The sequence below is a fragment of the Petaurus breviceps genome, unplaced genomic scaffold, assembly GCF_028583685.1.
Source record: "Petaurus breviceps papuanus isolate PSGF00001 unplaced genomic scaffold, PetGlider_PUasm1.0 90740, whole genome shotgun sequence".
NCBI classification, from domain to species: Eukaryota; Metazoa; Chordata; class Mammalia; order Diprotodontia; family Petauridae; genus Petaurus; species Petaurus breviceps.
Genome location: NW_027187330.1, coordinates 8,545,939 through 8,566,626, shown reverse-complemented (window position 1 = coordinate 8,566,626; position 20,688 = coordinate 8,545,939). Strand labels below are relative to the sequence as shown.

General features: G+C 40.3%; 1 protein-coding gene across 1 annotated transcript in view; it reads right to left on the bottom strand.

The window, feature by feature from the left end:
* Positions 1-1,466: 1,466 nt before the first annotated feature.
* GDF10 (growth differentiation factor 10) overlaps positions 1,467-20,688 on the bottom strand; it is a 20,192-nt gene continuing 970 nt past the window's right edge. Inside the window, exons 2-3 of the mRNA XM_069067261.1 lie at positions 9,051-9,994; positions 1,467-2,561 (exon numbers count right to left, since the gene is read on the bottom strand). Of these exons, the coding sequence (XP_068923362.1) occupies positions 2,370-2,561; positions 9,051-9,994 (1,136 nt within the window). The 3' untranslated portion in view covers positions 1,467-2,369. The remainder of the gene's footprint in view (positions 2,562-9,050; positions 9,995-20,688) is intronic.

The window sequence follows — 20,688 nt, the reverse complement described above, 5'->3', positions numbered from 1 at the left end:
ATCTATTATTTACAGATGAGGACACTGAGGCCTGTAGAGTTAAAATAGCATACCCAAGGCCACATAAGTGACCTGGCAGTGCTGGGATTTGAAGCCATGCCATCCGACTCCAAAGACAGTGGATTTTTTTTTTTTTTGCACCATACCACATTGCCCCTGTCACTGTTTTTTTTTTTTTTAAAGCAATCGGGGTTAAGTAACTTGCTCAAGGTTACATGGGAAGTTGTTTCTGGGTGTAGTCCGACACTGTTTTTTACTTTTGATTTGAAACAAAAGTCCAGGGGTAGCTAGGTGGCGCAGTGAGAGCACCAGCTTTAGATTCAGGAGGACCTGAGTTCAAATCCAGCCTCAGACACTTAACACTTATTAGCTGTGTGACCTTTGGCAAGTCACTTAACCCTAACTGCGTGCCTTGCCCCCTCCAAGACGAAAAAAAGAGTCCAAAAGAAATTAATTTGGCTCATAATCTTGAATCAGAAGCTGTGAGCTATCAGTAGCGCTAAGTGGGATCCTTGGGGACCTTCAGTAAGTCAGGATGAGGGACACACTCTTATGTGTAATGATGTCTAGGTACGTTTATATTTTATATTTAATTCACAATTAAAACCAGAGACAAAATTGTTCCTTCTCCTGATGTATATTCATTTTCTTGCCTGACCCCAACCTTGCACGACTTGGCCCCCATCCAATAATTAGACAAATATAATTTGTCCATTTCTTTCCTATTCTCCTCTTTTCTCCAGATACACTATTTGGGTAGATACGCTTCCTCCCTCTTTCATGTAAGTGTGGTATAGAATGCAATCACCCTAAAGATTGTAAGCTTCTAGAGGGTAAGGAATGTTTCATATTTGCCTTTTGTATCCTGAGTTACTAAAACAGCACTTGGGACAGTAGAATCTGAATAGTTTTAATCTTAGATGCTGCAAAGTTATGCTTTGCTATTACTACCTTAGGGTAAAACTAGGAATTCTGGTGCCCATTGAATATCTGGTGAGGAAAAGACATTTGATTTCAGGATTTATGGCCCTGGTGGGTAAGGGACAGAGCTTGGGACATGACCCTGAGAAGAGACAACAGAGGCCCCTGGATACCACCTGCCTGAATGAATAGATGCTGGGATACAGCCAGTCCCCAAACTTTTTTTTTTTCTCTCCAGATTAGTAGAATGGAAAATGCAATGAATTGTTAGAGGAAACTTTTCCTAACATGTTCTATAGGACCATAGGTATAGAACTGAAAGTCACCCTAAAGAACAAATTGCTTTTCTCATTTATATATCACTCATCATTTCCTTTTCTTGTACTATATTTCTGTGTATACCTTTCTCATCTCCCCAGCTAGAGAGCTGCACAAGCAGGGCCTGTACCTTCTATATCCTTATATCCTCCCAAGAACATTATATATAGTAAATATTTGATTTATGGAGTTAACTAATGAAAGAAGGAAAGAATAGAACTATACCATTTTAAAAAGATACGACTGTACTTTAATTTATTAGCTTTCAGTAAAAAGCACTTATAACATATTCTATAGTATAGAAAGTATAATTTACAAAAATATAAAATCTTGGTTATTTTGTTTTAGTATTTAAACATATTACTATGTGTGTTATTTCAAGAATATGTGTGTCTCAACAACTCAAAATTAACCCAGCAACTCGCACATCTGCAGGGTACATTGGAGTACCCCCTCCTTTTGCAAAATAAAATATATATTAGGAAGAAGTAACCAAAATAGGTTATATTAACATACTGTATACATAGATATGTATAAAAGCTTATACAGTGCACTACATTTGAATCTCAAAGAAAATATACATTTAAGCCCTTTATTACAGCCTTCTTTTCAATATAAATATGTATATTAAAAGGCAGGTGAGTGTTTTAAACAAAAATGTTTTTGTAGGGAATTGATTGGCTAGATAGAGTGTGTGAAGCCCACTCCCCAAGTTATGAGATGATAACGTAAAAAAGGCACAGGAACAATCTTGGGGTGACTTGATGAAAAGTTAATGTAATGATGGTGGCAAGCTCTGAGTAAGTGGAGAGTAGAAGCCTTTGGGAAGGCCAATAGGCTGGGTCTAATTAACTGAATTTTTGAACTCAGGGGGCTGTCATTAGTTATTTAAAATATTTCCAAAAGAATGAAGAGCTCCTTCTCCAGCCTCATGGGGTTATTTTTCCTCTGTGTGTGTGTCTGTGTGTGTGTGTGTGTGTTTACTGACATAAACAGGATCATAAATACAGCTGGATTCATTTCCGTGACACAAGGTCCCCAACATGCACTGCTTTTGTGATCAGATTGGGGTTTTTTTCCTTCCTTTCTGTTTTTTCTTTTCTTTTTTAAGAGAAGTTCATCCCAGAGACTTATCGGCAGGCACAAGTCTCCACTGACATGTTGGGATATACCTTTAGGACCACATTTCTATTCTCATCTAAGAACAGTACACTGAGGGAGCTCATTTTATCAGGAACGCAGCAGGGCTCTGGAATGCCCGGAATGATCCCCACTGCTTTTACAATGCTCTGGATTGTGGCGTGGTTTGATGGTCGCACAATCTAGAAAGAGGCAAGAGAAACAGTGTTATTCATTTTCACCTACAGCCATGGCCAGATTGGCTTAAGACTGCCAGAAGAAATGAGTGGCAGGTAATACGGGGTGTCCCAAAAGTCTTCGTGTATTTTCAGATTTGAATAGCGTCAGAAGCATAAAGGCTGCAAAGTTATAAAAACATTTAAAAGGTTAATTATTTAAAATTTTAAAATAGTAATATGTTTTTATTAAAATTCCTCATAACCACCACATGTTATTTGTATGAACATATATGTACATATCTACACATATGTATATATAAGACTGTATTAATATTTGGGAACACCCTGGTTGATTAGAGGAATAGAGTTAGAAAGTTGGTGAGTTTCAATAATGCCATGGAAACTGATATGGAAAGACCCTGGAAGTGAAATCAATGCAGCAACCAGTCATGACTTCAGAGGAAAGAAGAGTGAAACATACGTCCTTCACCTCAACAGAAATGTGACGCCCCACAGACGTGAAATGAAGGATGTATGTGTTAATGCATTGGTCTGTTTTGCAAAACCATATATTACTGGGGCAAGAGAAAACTATTGGGAGGCCAGAGAGTCACTGGAAAGTGACAATAACATAGAACAAAAAAATCAATAAAACGTTAATTTTTAGAAAAGTAATCAATTGATAAACATTTATTCCACTCTTACTATATGCTAAGTGTGGTGCTGAGACAGCTAAGTAGTGCAGTAGACAGAGTACTAGTCCTGAAGTCAGAAGACCTGAGTTCAAATTTGACTTCATATTCTTTTTGTTTTTTTGCTTTTTGGAGGGCAATTGGCGTTAAGAGACTTGCCAAAGGTCACACGGCTAGTTGTGTGTGTGTGTGTGTGTGTGTGTGTGTGTGTGTGTTGTGTCTGAGGTCATATTTGAACCCTGACTCCAGGGCCGGTGCTCTATTCATTGAGCCACCTAGCCACCCCATGACCTTGTATTCTTAATAGCGGTGTGACTTAATCTTGGTTTACCTCAGTTTCCTCACCTGTAAAAATGGGTATAATAACACCAACACCTCACAGGATTATTGTGAGGACCTAATGAAATAATATTTGTAAAGTGCTTACTTAGTATAGTACCTGACGCATATTAAGTACTATATAAATGATCTTTTAAAAAATAAAGTGATTCGATTGGCATCTAGCTTAGTACTGGGCACATAATTAGAACCCTGGATGGATTGATAGATTCACTGAGATTGTGTTTTAAGTTGGGGCAACTGGTTGGAACTACAGTGCACAAAGCATTGGACCTGGGCGCAGAAAGACCTGAGTTAGAATTTTACTTCAGCAGTTTACTAGCTATGTGACCCTGGGCAAGTGACTTAACCTCAGATTGTCTTAGTTTCCTTATCTATAAAATGGGGATAATAATACCATCTCCCCGATCCCTCCCACCCCCTTAGGGTTGTTGTAGGGATTAAATGAGATAGCAACTGTAAAGTGATCAGCACATAGTAAGTGTTATATAATTATTAATCACTATCATCATTGTCATTGAGAAGTAAGAGAAAACCAACATTACATTACATTTGAATCATTGGTTATAAGTGGTTTTCAATATTAATTACATTTTGTGATTTAGATGAAAATTAAGGTGAGGCTAATGCCTAGCATATAGCCTATTTTCTCTCTCAAACTGAAGAAAAAAAGATCTCAGAAATATTTATGAGCTGTAAAATCAATGAAGCCACACACTTTTCCTATTAACTGACTTACTGTCCTCCCAGACTAAGAAGTCACTCTGCAAATCCTGAGAACAGTCAAACAGTAAAACCTCCATGCCTGACACCCCATAATTTACCCCTGGTTTTGCTCACATGGCCGTGGTTTTGACCCCACTGTGGCTTGGTTTCTACAGCCAAAGTCAAGGGGAAGATTTGTGGCTTTTTCTTAGAGGACGGAATGTTTAAGTGAGGCAATGAGGAAGAACTATTTTCCTGAGAAAGGACAGGAGGTGATCAGGGCTCTAAAAGGCCTCCTGTCTGGAGGGTGAGTAGGGTTGGCTTTGCCTCTGAGGAGCCATAAGAAGTCCAAGAACAGAATTACACTCATCTGAGCCTATTGAAAAAAGCTGATTTCTCTGATATAGAAACCATCATCTTTACCTTCTAGCTCTAACCATCCTATTATCGGGGAGAGTTTATTGGGAGGTTTTGCTATTTCACCAATCCCTATCTCTATCTCTCCCCTCCCAACTTTGCTCCTGTGCTCCTCCCCCTTCACTGCAACCACAAAGTAGATTTAGAATAAACCATCTTCTAGCTTTTAAAGGCTATACAGACTGAAAAAAGCTAATAAAAAGTCAGGGTGAAGGGTGAGGAGGAGGTACCAAATTAATAGGCAGTCCCAGAAGACTGCCATGACTGAGACACACCCAAAGAAGAAAGCTAACCTAGATACACCATCTTGTAATTATCAGGCAAGAGGGCAGACCAGCATAAATCACCTCCCCTAACTAGGAAAAACAAAACCAAAAAAGTCCTCAAAGGTTGAAAGTCTGGCTTCTACATAGCCAAGTTAGCTTTATTTCATTGCATGGTCCCAAACTCCAACTCTAACCTTTTGTAGCCATTTTGAGAATGAATGCATGTTACTAGTCACAAAACTGAGTTACAAGAGTGTGCCTCTGTGGGTTTGTCCTTTGTTTCTGCTTGGGGGGAGAGGGGCAGGGACAATAAATAGAACTGGGAAATAAAGGGATCTTAAAGGTCATCTAATACAACCTTTCATTTTACAGAAGAGGAGACTGAGGCCCAGCTAGGGGTGGTAATTTGCATCAAATCACACAGTGAATTGGTGGTAAAATAAGGATTAGAATCCGTGTCATAGGACCCCTGGGCCACTGATCCTTCCTGGAGGCCATGCTCTCTTCTTTGACGTGTATATACCCTACCATAGCCCTAAGTCCCAGTAGTATCTTCTCTGTATACCAAAGACAGCATAAATTATATACAGTATGCTTCACATAGTAGGTGATTAATAAATATTTGTTGAAAATGTTTAATGGGCATAATAATCACTATATTGGGTTGTTAGAATCAAGAGACAAGCTATGCAAAGCACTTTGCCAACTTGAAAACATTATATAAATGCTAACTATTATTGACGTGCCCAAGAAGATGTTGGGAAAGCCCATTTGGAATTTTGTGTGTTCCCACTAGGGTACAAGCTGGGCTGCCCCTACAAACACATGGTGTAATGTTCCCACTTAACGCTTATGGGGGTCTGGAAATGTTATTTCCTCTCACCAGGAATTGTGACTCGGTAAGAGAACTGTGATGTTGAAACTGTGTCAACACTTAGACTACTCTGATGAGGTTAGAATTTATCCTTTAAGAGGTCCAAGTTTTGTTCCTGAGAGTGGATGGAAAGAGCAGCAAATGCCACTTGACAAAGACATATTCAGAATTCTTCCTCTGAAAAACCATTTGGAACACAACCACTCCTACACCCCAGCTCAAACCAAAGCTGCTCCTTCCCCTCCACTCAGCCCATCCAAATCCTCCCAGCCTACCTTTCCTACCCAGGTTTCCCTCTCATCCTTATCAAATTTTAGAATCACTGAGGATCAAAGGATCACAGACTTATGCCTGGAAGGAGTCCTAGAGATCATCTAATTCAACCCACTCTTTTTTACAAATGAGGAAACTGAAGTCCAAGGAGACAAAGTGACTTTTCTGACATCATACTCGAGATTCTAGTTTTTGAACTCTTTCCATTGATGGTGACTATTTTCAAAGATACACTTGCCCCTATTTCATTCTTTCCTTTTCTTCTCATTCACCTTTCTACCAGTCCAACCCTGCTGATCCTTAAACCTCAGGAAATATTTTGTGAATACTAAAATTGCTAAGTGTATATCTTTCTGACTCAAAATCGTCATAGATTTTATAGAAAACATGTTGATATCTAGGGATATCAAGGACTAGGAAAATGGGGAAGAGCATTGATGCATATTTAGTCCTCAGAGATAGGATTCAAGACTGGGAAGGAGAGAGTTTTTTTTCTAAGGACCTAGGTGGGATTCATAATCTGACCAATGAGACCCCCAGAGAGGTTAAGTCACTTGTCCAAGGTCACATGACAGTATACTAATTTATATAGAATTATACAGAGAGTCACATTTATATAGTTTTACCCTCATGATCTTATGATTCATTCTAGGGATGGCATTTTTTTTTTGGTATTTTATTCCCAATGCCTAGAATAGTTCCCGGAACATAGAAAGCACTTAATAAATGATTGCTAATTGATTGCTCTGAGACAAAATCGCAGAGTAGCTGAGTTCCTCCCTCCTGATAAATTAGGCATTTAGGATCATGGAAATATAAGATTATAAACTACATCTGGAAGGATCCTCAGAGGCCATCTGGTCCAACCTCTTCATTTTACAGATGAGCAAACTTAGGCCCAGGGAGGCAAAGTGATTTGCCCAAAGTTACACAGGTAAGTCAGTGGCAGAGCTGGGATTTGGACTCAGGGCCTGCAATACCAAGTCTAGCTCTCTTTCCATGGTACCATTTGCCTCTTATCTAAGTCAAAAAAGTTCAGAATTGGAAGGTATCTTTAAGGTCATTCAGTTCTGGCATGTTCACTAGTACAAGGCCCTAACAGATAGCTAACATATGCAAGAGGCAGCAAGGCAAGGTAGAAAGAGGACTGGATTTAGAATGTCCTGGTCTGGAATCTCAAGTGTATTACCTTGGAAAAATCACTTACCCTCTGTGGGCCTCAGCTTTCATCTTTAAATCGGGAGCTTGGACTAGAGGATCCCTCTGACTGATTCTACTTCTAACAGTCTTTAATTCTAGGCACCAAAATCTAGCCTAAAGCTAAAGCAGCAGGTGGTTGGCCTTGAGGGGAGAGTCGGGTACTACCTAAGGATATTAGAATTACTTCTAAGCACAATTCACAGGGGAAGAGAAATATTTGAATGGCATAGGTCTGGTCCCTGCTTCTGAGGGAAGATTCAGTCTCAGACTGTTGACTTAGAGGGCTAGTGAATTTCAAAAGAAATGGAGTTTACCCCCACCATCATGACTTTCTTATCAATCAAGGTAGTTTTGTGCATGGCTGTAATAAGACAATTGTTTTGTTCTACCAAAAGTCTCAGAAAGACTATGAATTAGAATCAAATTTCAACTTGGCTTCCAGTGAAGAAGTCAGTTCTTACATGGAGAGATGACCTTGTGTAATTAATAGGGAGTTAGCTTCCAATTCAGAATAACCTGCAATAATGTTCTGCCTCTCACACATACAAACTGTGGGACCCAGGGCAAGTCACTTAACCAATCATCATCCCAGGAATCTCTCTAAGACCATAAATTGCATAACAGCTGTCAATCAACATTGATGGTGTTGAAATTGAAATTTATTGAAAGCTCTCTATACCAATGCAATCACAAGATCATAGTCATACCCCCATCTTCCATAATATGGGCAACTCTGTACTTTGAGAACAATTCAGCTACTTACCTTCACTAAAGAGATAGAATGGTTTAGAGAAATTAACCTATGTGGTGACTGTAGGTACAAGCTCTGCTGTTAGCTGAATATATCACCTTGAGGAGGTCCCTTCACCTTAGTTTCCTCATCTGTAAGTGAGGGGTTTTAACTTGATGGGCTCTGAGATTAGAAGCTGGGTGTCTTCCTGAACTATGGGGCTGGCTCTCTACCCAGTATAGCACAAGAATGTAAGCTCCTTGAGGGCAGGAATTATTTGATTTCTACTTCTATATCTCCACAGCTTAGCAAATTGCTTGATACACAGAAGGCACTTAAAATCTTATAGATAGATAGATAGATAGATAGATAGATAGATAGATAGATAGATAGATAGATAGATAGATAGATGATAGATAGATAGATAGATATTGTCTATGGGATATTCTTGCCTAGCAAGGCATGGCTGTTCTTTACATAGTTCAGCTCAACATCATTCCAACAGAAGGTTGTCCATATTAACATGTGACATTAGAGAGAAGTTTGGATGCTTCAGAAATACTAATGGTTCTGGGTTTAAAATGTGAATTTTCTAGAAGACATGTTTGTTTAACATAAAACTGAATATGTCTTTCCTCATTAGAGTGGGCTGCATGACCTTAAGACCAGCATAGCCATAGAAATGAGAAATGCTTCAGCTTAGCAGCACTTGTTCCAGGGTTTTGAACCCGTTTGAACCCGTGACAGATGTTTTTGAGAAGCAGAAAGACAAACAGATGGATACAGAATGAAAGGTATGGTGAAAAAGTGGGAGTTCATTCCTTGCTTGATTTAGAACTAGTGTAGGGTCAAGAGAGAGACAAGATTTCAGTGTTAGTTTTGAGTTCTATAGTAGAAGAAATGTGTAATTGACTCAACTTATTTTCACAGTTCCTCTATCCCATAATAAATTATGATTATTTTCCTACTGAAGTGCAATTCAAATGGTAAAAAGACAGCAAAAACAACTCACTCTACCTTGGGCATTGGGAACTCACAAGCCCCAGAACAGTAATAGGCATCAAATGATTTAGGTGATATAATCCATTCATTCCACCCTATGTCAGCAAAGTCAACTTTCAAGTATCTCCGGGAGCAAATTCTTGGCTCATTCCATTGTTTTCTTCGTGCTTTTTTCATGGTTTTCTCATCAAAATTCAGCATCTGAGATTTTGTAAGCATTTCATTATGATCTTGTCCCTTTTTCCTTCGGTCTTTCCGGGTTGATTTGGGTTTTAGGGCCTTGTAAGCACTCTCCCACAAGTCATGTTTATGATAATGTTGAGGGTGATGAGTGTGGTGGAGGTGATGGGGATGGTGGAGACCATATTCTGCCTCTGGAAGCTCATTGTCATGGATGGAACCAGGAACATAAATGTCTCTCCTCACCCGAGAGTCAGTGGAGGCATTGGGTGAGCGGCTTGGATCAGTGTCACTGGTTGGAAAGGGGTCATACCTCTGGAGAGTCACCGCAACACTGTTGGGCTCAGAAATCGCCAGATCATTAGCATAGACAAGGATGTAGGGCATGTTGTTTGGTCCTGGGCCATGGAAGACTTGGTCCTTCTCCCCAGAATCGATCTCAGCCAAGAGGAGAAGCTCCCCATCCTGCTTGGCTTCCTTAATTATGTGAGAAATATCCTTGGCTTGCCAAACACCCCTTTGGTGGGGGAAGATGGTCACGTTACCCTTGACCAGCCCAAAAGCTGCATTCTGCGGAACGCTGCGGAGTATCAGGTGGAAGCGAGGGACGGGTTGTAGGTGCAGAAGGCGGCAGGAGGAGTTTTTGGAACGCTTGCAAATAACTTCTCGGGACCGAGGCCGCCGATCTGAGTAGAAATGGAATGTGGCTGAAAGAACCATTTCTGAATCTTGCATGGATGTCAAATTGAAATGATACAAGGCTTTCTGGTCAATCATTTCTGTGAGGAAAGTGACAGAGACAAAACAAAACTAGTCAAGGACGAGAGCATATCCCATACTTCTGAATAGAAGCTTTAATATTTGATTGTGGCAAAAATATTAATTGGATAATTCATATAGAAAAAGAAGAATTAACTTTTGAGTGAGTTAAAAAAAATCTATAATGATATCCATTACTGATCCTGTATCTAACTCTGTATCTAATCTAAAATAATTTCTTATTTCTTTTTTGAGGGCAGTGGATAAAGAAAATGAATGGTGATATAGATTGGCAATTCATAGTCTTAAGGAGACTGCAGAGCACTGGGAACTTACATGACTTGCCCAAGGTCATACAGCTAATTTTTTAGCAGTGATCCCTCCTCTTCAGTGGTACCATGGTAACCCTTCCCCATCTTCTACTTGATCTTCCTCCTCCCCCTTTTCCTCTTCCTTCTCCTCTTCCTCCTCCCTCCCTCTTCTGACCACAACTATTATGACAACTACTACTAGCTGTTATCAAGATTTACAAAGCTCTTTATGTAAATTAGTTAATTTGACCCTCACAAGGACCCTGAGAGGTTGGTGCTATTATATTCAATCTGCAGATGAGGATTTTTTTATATATATGAAATAACACTTAAACCTAGGTCTTCCTGACTCTAATTGCTGTTTAATTGTTTTTCAGTCATGTTCAACTCTTCATGACCCCATTTGGGATTTTCTTGGCAAAGATACTGGAGTGGTTTGCCATTTTCTTCTCCAGATCATTTTACAGATGGGGGAAACTGAGGCAAACAGGGTTAAGTGACTTGCCCAGGGTCACATAGCTGGTTGGGGACTGAGGCTAGATTTGAACTCTAAGGTCAGATATTTATTCACTAAACTACATAGTCTCACAACCAAATATGACTTACCTATACTAGGCATCCCTTGCCAAAGAAGGTAACATTCTTATAGCATCCTTATGTTGAATATGCTTACAATACCATCTATGGAAAAAATGCATCTCTGCTTAACAGTAGAAACGGTTTGGACATCTGTAGCTCATTTTGGTCAAGGATTTCAAAACCTTTTTTATAAAAAGTGGGACATCTTAGCTCCCCATGAGGCCTAGAAACAGAGACACCCAAAGTCCAAAGGCCTACACAGTGGTAGAGTATATCAGAGAAATGTCCCAGGCAGGCCTCACACAGTAACTCTGATCACTAACCCCATAACCTTCCCCTGTGTCCTGGCCAGGTTCTTCCCCTGCAAACATTTCATAAGATCTCCTCAATAATTCCTTTCACTCCTTTTTACATGTCATCCCCCCTCCCCCTCCTCAGCCCATGTCCTGAAAAATTCAATATCCTTTCAGCAGCTGTTTGAAGGCTCTTGTAAACTTTAACAAATAAATCGTCCAAAATCTCATATTAATTTTCTGGGGAAGCTGGGGGTGTGTGCGTGTGTGTGTGTGTGTGTGTGTGTGTGTGTGTGTGTGTGTGTGTGTGCATGAAGGGAGTTTTCTTTTCTCCTTTTTGTAGGGCTAGTAAAATTTACATGAAAACAGGAGCTGTTTTGTTCCCACTTTCATCTTCCCCTGCTGCTTTCTCCCCCACCAAAAGTCATAATTCTATGTCAATTGCTCCATAATCCCCTCCACAGCAACACCTTGAGCCCTCTGATTGAAGAGCGTGTCTCCAAGTGGGAGAATGAGCAGCGGGGAGAGCACAGCAGCCCTAGGGAAGTTCTCTCTCACAACCATGGACAGGCCGCTAAAGCTGGGGCAGACACAGGAGGGAGGCTGAAGCCGGACAAAGCGGGGCATTATTGGGAAGGAGAATGTTCCCGGGAGCTTTGCAGGAAATGTCTCTGCCTCATTGGCACTTGGGCCACATTTGATCCAGTGGAAGCCGCTTCCCCCTTCAAGTAATATTGAGGGGTTTGCTCTAAGGAGGAGGAAGCAAAGGCCCAAGTAGATCTGGAGGGTTTTCAACTTCCTGTCTTAAGGTCACTGAAAAAAGATACAGATGCACTTACCTTATGTGAGTATAGTGATAGATAGATTTACAATGTGACTTCCCCAAATGCTATCTCCTAGAATGCTTTCCTCCAAAGGAGACAAACTTTTGCCCAAATTATGTGTATCTAAATTGAAGGGGAACTTGAACGCAGACCTTGACTTCAAGGTAAATTCTCTATCCACTAGAGACTGCCTCTTATGCTTTTAAATACAGTTTCTTTAAGCAGGACTGTGTTTACAGCAACTAAGCTGGTTGCCCAGTACAGTTATACCTTCGTGACCAAATCCTTTGAGAACAAGGCTTTTAATAGTGAGCCAGTACATAGAGAGGTCGGGCCTACTCTGCTCTTCTCATTGGTAAGGGGTGGCCCTCATGCCTAATGTAATGGAAAAGTGTTTACTGAGCTCTTACTCTGTGCCAAGTACAATCCCAGGCTCAGGGGATACAAAGAAAAAAATGAGGCATTTCCTCCTTTCAAGGAGCTCATACTCTAATTGGGGGAGACGGTATATTGAGAAGGTTTATGATCATGTTAAGTCTTTGGCAGACAAGAGAGTCCTGCACTTATTAGGCAGGGTAAGTAGCAGGGCAGATGGTGAGGCCCTGAGGATCTTGGGGAGTAGTGGCAGGGTAGACAGTTCCCTGCCAAGAGGATAGAAGATTCAAGGGTTAGTGACATGGGGCTCTGGGATACCTTAAGCAGAAGTAGGGATATGGGCATCCTGCAGCTGTCTGGAACTTGACTTTGGGGGCAGTGAAGATTGGAGGGGAAATATAGTTTAATAAATACTAAAGATCTTGTGGCCTCTTGGAGGAGGAGGGAGGAGGCCAATACAAAGACAAGGATGTTATTTCAGGAGCAGATATCTCAAGGGTTGGTCAGGGATGGGCCTAGGACGAAGGAAGGGCCAAACTTCTGATGACCAAGGGTAGAAGAATTAACAACTGGGCCCAAGGAAGGTCCTCTTGTCTGGCAATGAGTTGTGAACTTGGAATCAGAGGACCTGGGTTCAAATCCTGGCTTTGACACTTATACTTGCGTGATCTTAGGCAAGTTTCTCATAGTATTGTGATGCTACTTGTTGGAAAATGTAATTAGAAATATCACTAATAACTGCAGAGGATTTTGAAATGTTGAGAGGAGAAATCCTACGTGATACTATTATATTGACCATAGTTATAATTCCATCAATAAGACATGAGACAATGAGCGGCATTTTTGATGCTGAGGAGCAGCATTCTTTCAGACCATTCGGCCACAGAATACTTTTGATCTTGAAATGTATCGGCAAAATTCGTCCATCCCAATTTGGGAGCCTAGGAGTTTGGAATACTGACTGCATAAAGGAAGGGCTGGGGACTCCTTGGCAATTATACCTATTGAACTATCTATCTGTATTTGGAGAGGGAGAGAGAGAGAAGGAGGAGAAGAAGATGAGGAAGAAGAAAAGGAAGAAGAAGAGGAAGAGGAAGAAGCTCAGTGAATTGGAGTGATAGAATGTTCTGACTAGAAAGGGATCTTGGAAGTTGTCTCATCCAACACCTTAATTTCAATAGATGAGAAAACCACAGTGTCAGATAGGTCAAGCAAGCTGTTCAAGGTACCACAACTAGTAGGTTGCAGAACTGTAGTAGAATCCAATCTCAACTACAGTATTAGAGGTCTCAATGTGATTATCATTCATTACTGATTGCACCATAATTCAGGGTTTCCAGCTTCACCCCACCCCTTCTAATTGGTTAAGTATTACACACCTTAGAAAAAGTAAATTAAAAAAAATCCGAGAAAGCTAATTTGTTAAGCTGGAGAACTGGGCTAATTAATACAAGAGGCATCTGAAATAAACATACATACATACCTACATGTATAAAAATATAATCTTCAAAAAAATCAAAAAATAACAAAGATCAAGGAAAATGGAGCAGAAATGTGACTTGATTGCTTCTCTGATGTGGAGTGGGCTTAGCTTAGCAGTCCTGGGAAATGCAGGTCTCCCCTTGGAAAAGTTGCTTCAGATAGTCACAGACAAAGTCAGGATGGTTTCTAAAGAGCCTTGCTTACTATACTCAGAATGACCCAAAGGAAGTACTGAACTACATTGTACAACACAGAATGAGGCAGTGTGAAAGTCATGGAGTGAGGAGGACCTGGGTTCAGGTCCTGCTTCTGATCCATTCTGACTGTGTGACTTCAGGCAAGTCAATTAACTTTTCTGTACTTTATGTAACTTCTGAGACTCTACATTGCAAAATAGTGGTGGATGTGCTTTGGAACAAAGGGTTTCTCTCACTAGAAATCCTCTACATCAATGAAATCACAAGTCTGCTTCTTCCAAATGAGCCCCCTCCCCCAAAGAAACTCCCCAACCCCTAAAATACATAAAGTTAGTGTAGCACAGAGGAAATAGCATCAGCTTAAAGGGAGACCTGGATGCAAGTTCTTGGCTTTGACACGTCTCATCTGTGTTACTGCATATACCTCTCTTTATCTCTCTAAGGCTCAGCTTTCACGTCTGTAAAATGGGAATAATATCATTTGCATTACCCACCAACTGAGAAACAGCTTGTCACAATGAGCAGAGACCTAGCTCTGGAGCCAAAATTTGGGTTCAGATCCTATCTCTGATACATAGTGCCCATCCTGGGCAACTCACTAAATTTCTCAGTAGTCTAGATAACTCTCTAGGGCTATAAGTTGTTTTAAAAAAGTGCTTACCTTGCATTGGTAGAGGAATTCCCTATATCAAAGAAAAGCAGAGGTCCGTCTCACAGGGCTATTGTGAGTATACTTTCTCTGCACCAGTCTATTGTGTTTCAAATGGAGCTGCTGTTACTGCACTAGGGATGGGGAACCTGCAACTTTGAAGCCACATGTGGCTCTCTAGATCCTCAAGTGCAGCAAACTTCACAGAACAAATCCCCTTAATAAAGGATTTGTTCTACAAAACTTGGACTCAGTCAAAAGGCTGCACCTGAGAACCTAGAAGGCCACATGTGGCCTCCAGACTGCAGGTTCCTCACCCCTGGACTGCACCTTTAAACACAAATCAGTCCAGCTTTCATTGAATGACCAATAATAGCCACCCAGCCCAAGTCTCTATGGCTCATTGATTTTGATGGCTTAGAATGCAATTATTTTCTGTTCTGGAAAGAAACGTTGAGGGTCTTCTCCCAGACTGAAATGTTTGTGATGGTAAATTAGGGCATCTTTTGTCTCAATTCTTGCCTAGTTACTGAATGGGAGTTGCCTCAGACAAACTCAGCCTGGGAAATGACCTTGATTTAGAAGGTCCAAGTTCACCCACTACATCCTGGGCCATCCCCAGTCATTTTAATTTTTGCTTTGCCACTGGACTTCAATAACTCTAGAAGAGAGAGTGAGGCTGCCAACTGTGCAACTCTACCTCACTTAAATATATGTGTGCTAACATATGCTAACATAATAATATGAGTGCTAACCACTCACATATGATGTCATTGGCCCTCTTTGAGAATGAAGGATGAATAACAGGCTGTGAACAAAGTCTTATGTTAACCAGTGATTAGCAGAGTTGCATGCAGATGGCGATTAATAATTGTCTTGTTGTTCAAGTTCTGTCTGACTTTTCTTGACCGCATTTGGGGTTTTCTTGGCAAAGGTAAGTAGAGTGGTTTGCCATTTCCTTTTCCAGTTCATTTTATGATGAGAAACAGAGGCAAACAGGTGAAGTGACTTGACCAAGGTCACTCAGCTAGTAAGTGTCTGAAGCCAGATTTGAATTCACAGAGATGAGTCTTCCTGACTCCAGGCTTGCCACTCTGTCCTTTGGGTCACCTAGCTGTCCAACTGTCTACTGAATTTAATTGATCCTCAAAGCATCATATAAATATAAACTTACTGTCATCCTCAACTGATAAGGACTAGGAATTTGGAGTACTGAATTCAGAGTTCTGACAATTGCTACAATGAACAAACAGTCATTAAACTTTGCTAAACCTCATTTTTCTTTAGCTTTACATCCAGGTCTGAGCTTGACATTTTTCTCTAAGCTCTAACATTTCTTATGTTTGCCTAGTTCACTCCTCTTTCAACTAAATCCCCTATGCTGCCTCCTTGTGAGGCAAGGAGAATAATCATTGTTTCCAGACTTCTGAGAAGCTCTCCAGGTTGAGCTAATTTGAGTGGAAATGTTCACAGATTTAGCTATGTAATTCAAATGTATCTAAACCGGGAGGGGGGAGGAGAACCCATGGCCTTCTAGGTCCTTGGGAACAAATCCTTTTGTTAAGATTCCCCACCCCTGGTCTAAACCCTAGAGTTCCTTCTTCTCATTGTTTCATGTTCATGGAGTTAAATGAACTAATGTCTGAAAAGTGCTTTGTATGCCATAAAGATTTGTAAAAATCTAACTTGTTATGCTTGCTGTTTTTGGAAGGGGGGAATCCTAGTCCCTCTGTTAAGGTTTTAATAGAGCTGCATCTTTCCCTTTGGTCTCCTCGTTGGCAGAGAAGGGACTGATGTCAGAACACGAGAATATTGGCAAAAAGGTTAGGGTACCCTTCCTCCCCTGTTACATTATTACAAAGTGCCTGGGATTCTTCCAGAGTATGGGGTTTCCCCCTTGTTTCCCAGAATGGATTAGCTTAGTTTACAGGAGAAGACACGACAGAGGCATCTAATTCCTAGCAAAGTATGTGAGTTCTTAGTGATTCATGTTTTACTATCAGAGATATAATGCATGCTCTTACCATTCAAGCACAAACAACAAAATATACCACCCAAGATGCTAGAGGAGAGGGGCAGAATCCAAGGGGAAAGACCCTTCTATTGGAATCTTAAAATTTTTTTTTTAATTCAAAGGGTAGTTTCTGAAACTTTCCTTGGGGAAGAGAGAGGGAGAAGATTGCTGTTGTATGGCATTGTGTTCAAGAATGACAAGCATTCTGTAGTGAGCTCACTGTCACTGGAGATGTTCAAATAGAGGCCAGACAAAGACACTTGTCAAGGATGTTGTAGAAAGACTTCGTGCAGTAGGCAGGGGGTTGCACTGGATGGCTTCACAGACTTCTAGTTCTAAGATTGATGTTCATTTGAAAGACATTTTAAGTCAATCAGTCAGCAAGCATTTATAAAGTGCTTCCTATGTACTAGTTACCATACTAAGTTCTGGGGATACAAAAAAGGACAAAAAAACCCCCTCTGTTTTCAGTGAGCTTACAGTTTAATGGGAGGAAACAGCATTCAAATAAGTATGAAAAAAACAAGATATATAAAGGATATAATGTACATAATCAGCCGAGGGGAGGTACTGATATTAAGAGGGAATAGGAAAGGCTTCTTGTAGAAAATGAGATTTTAGTTGGAACTTGAAGAAAAAAAAACTCAACCCAAATGAATCTGTTAACTTGGTGTAAATATAAACTTCTTTTGGTAATCATGGATTCCTTGGAAAATTCTAACCAACTTGATTTTGTGCCTTCTGCATAACACTCCAATTCCTAATGACCCGACTGCAGAACCTGTTTATGTGGCCAGGCATCATGTGGTTTTACTCTGGCCCTAGGAGGCCGTCTGTGCTAATTATGTGATGGGTTTGGGCTCAGTGCATGCCAAATTTAGGTCCAAGTGCTACTCTTTACTGTGTTATCACCCCTAGATAAACAAAGAGTCTAAACACTCCAGGGATTTTTGTCCCTTCATCCATTACCCCGAAACAGCTGTTACTTTACACCACCCAAAGGAAGATGGAAAATATGACTGGGATGTGAAAAAAAGAAAAAACCATGGTGGGAGTCTGAAAACCTTAGACCAGGGGGTGAGTTGGTGCAAGGATACACAGTAGGTTAGGTCTTATTACTTTCTGTAAGGAGCTGTTCAGTGACTAAGCCCCACCCACCAGGTAACTCTGCAATCAGACTAGTTGCAGAATGTAGGTGGTACTTCATTAATGCATATTCAGTGGAAAATACTGTGTGCTTATTAAAAAAAAATCTGGAAGGGAAGTAAAGGTTCATTGGCACCATGAAACCCATTTTGACGTGCCATTAAATCTCTGTATTACACAAGTGTATTACAGGGTTTGTTTTGAATTTTGAATTTTTTAAAATAGAGTTAGAAACTGCCAAAATCTCTTACTTTAGAAGCAGCCCAGCCCAGCCCAGTAGGTAAAGAAACAGACTTTTGAATAAGGGTTTGAGTTCTACTTTGATAGATTCCTAAGTAAGTCATCTAAACTCTCTGCTTATCTGTTCTCCTATTTTAAATAAAACAAGAGGGGACTTAGTATCTAGATTGCTTTCCAATTCAGTGAGGAACAACTAATAAAAACTAGTGTGTGCCTCTCTCCCTCCTTTGAAGAAGGGGAGATCTATGGGTGTCGAACACTGCATATATTGTCAACCTCCATGAACCTGTTGCTTAATTCTGCTTAACTGCTTTATTTTTTCTTTCCTGTTTATTCTTTGCTACCATATCTATCTATCTATCTATCTATCTATCTATCTATCTATCTATCTATCTATCTATCTCTGGAAAGGGGGAAGAATATATTTAGAAATGAAAGCATAAGAACAGAAAAGATATCAACACTATTTAAAAAACAAATGAATACATATATACATAGTTTTAAGTAAATGAAGAAAGATATACAAGAAAACCCGAGCACACAGTAAGCATGCCCCAGATTTTAAGTGCTCAATACACTTGAACCTTTTGAGTGGATAAAGTGAAATGTGGTGAGAAATAGCTCAAAATAATTTGCAATGACTCTTTCCTCATTCCTAATCTTCACTCTGAAAAAAAAGCAGCCCCTAGAATTTTTAAAAAAAAAAGTCAATATTCTTAAATTTTATTTTATTCTAAAGGCCATATAGTTTTAATGCTGAATTATTAGAACTATAGACTCAGAAGCTGAGTCCTTTTTTCTAGTTCCACTTAAGTAATATCATCAGTATTTGTTGTTATTGTTTATACCAGTGATTTCATCTCTGTAGGGAATTCCCAATGTGGAAAGTCCCCTTTCCAAGGCAACTGGCAACACCTTTGTAGCTTCTTGTGTTACAAAATGTCATGGAGGGTACTGAAAGATCAGATGATCAGCACAGTGCAGGTTGACATCTCCTTTGCAGCTCCTATTAGAGAGTAGCCTGCCACACTGAGAGGGTAAATGCCTTGCCCAAGGTCACACAGGTAGTATGTGTTAAAGGTAGGACTTGAACTCAGGTCTTCCCAACATCAATGCCCATCCTCTAACCAAAATACCATACTGTCTTTTGTGATCATCATGATCATTATTTAAAGCAACACAAAGACTATAGCAAGCACCTATTGGTAAACAGAGCTAATCTAGGACCAAAGGATGAAAGTTACAAGGGAGGCTGACTTTAGCTAAGTAAAAGAAAGAATGTTTTGAGAATTAGAGCTCTCAGGAAAACAAAAGAGATTATTTTGTGTAGTTATGATTTCCCCATTATAGAAGGGCTTAATCACTGGCTGGCTGAGCAGTTGTTAAAGATGATGCTAGAGAGAGGAGATTCCTGCAATGCTTGTGAGGTTAGATTGGATGGCAGCAACTTCTTGACTCTAAGAATTTTCAGTGCTTAAGTGTCACACAGAGTTAATCAGAATGGTCTCCTGCTTCTAGCCAAGAAACCTACTCTATGGCTACCTTCTTTCCCCTAACTACAAGATTAAGATAATCAGATTTGCTCCCTACCTCCCAGGTTGATAATGAGGTGATGGGCTCATATCAGTGAAGCAGAGACACTCAGAGGATCAGAGGCAGGCACAAGTAAACATATGTAGAGCAAAAAAAAAAAAAGATCAAATTAAGCTAAATAAATATAAAGCCTCTAGCAGAGTCTACATTTAAAACATGTGAAATGTTTAAAAGCCCAAACTATGCAGAGAAATTCTTTGATATCAGAGAAGGAAGCTGCCCACTGACCCTACTTTTCACCAAATCCAATAAATTTTCCATGCTGCCCCTCATCTTGAAAAGCCAAATATACATCACAACAGGGGAAGGAGGTGGAGCATGGGTATCAGAAGACTTTCTGGTTTCATCCTCTCCATTTGCTGTGTGACCTTGAGTAAGTTGCTTAACCTCTCTCTGTTTCAACTTTTCCATTCTTCAGATGAATTTAGTTAATAGTCCCTGGGATGACAAAGCAACCCAAATGACTGCATAGAAGTTACTGACTACTCCAGAAGATGATTCTGATTGTCCCCAAGCACATAGGGAACTAATCAAATCAATCCACTCTTGAGGTGAAGGGATACCTTCCTTAATCTTTCTTTAACCAGTTGCTCTTTTAGAATAGGCAGAGTGTGGGGTAGTCCATCCTACCATATTTCACCGAAAACCCCGAAATATCCTCCATGTTGTATCCGTTGAGGAAGCCTTACTAACAGTGTAAACTGCTCACCCGAGTGCAACGGGAGCCTCTGACATCTTTAGAGTGTCTAAGTGTTTTGCCTAGAGACTGGAATTGGGGAATCCCTACATTGTGCCGACAAACAAGGGAAAACACTGTTTTCTAGAGTAGGGGCAGTCTTCAGGACACGGAAAAGGGGTTGTGTGAAGCTAAGGGAGGCTATTGCTTGCGCGTTGACAGATGGCGCTCTTACCAACTTCACCCCACAGTAGACCTGTGAAGTTAGGAGGGGGATAGACTCAGTGTCTGACTGGAGAGAACTTATGGTGACAGAGAAAACTTCTTTGTGAAAT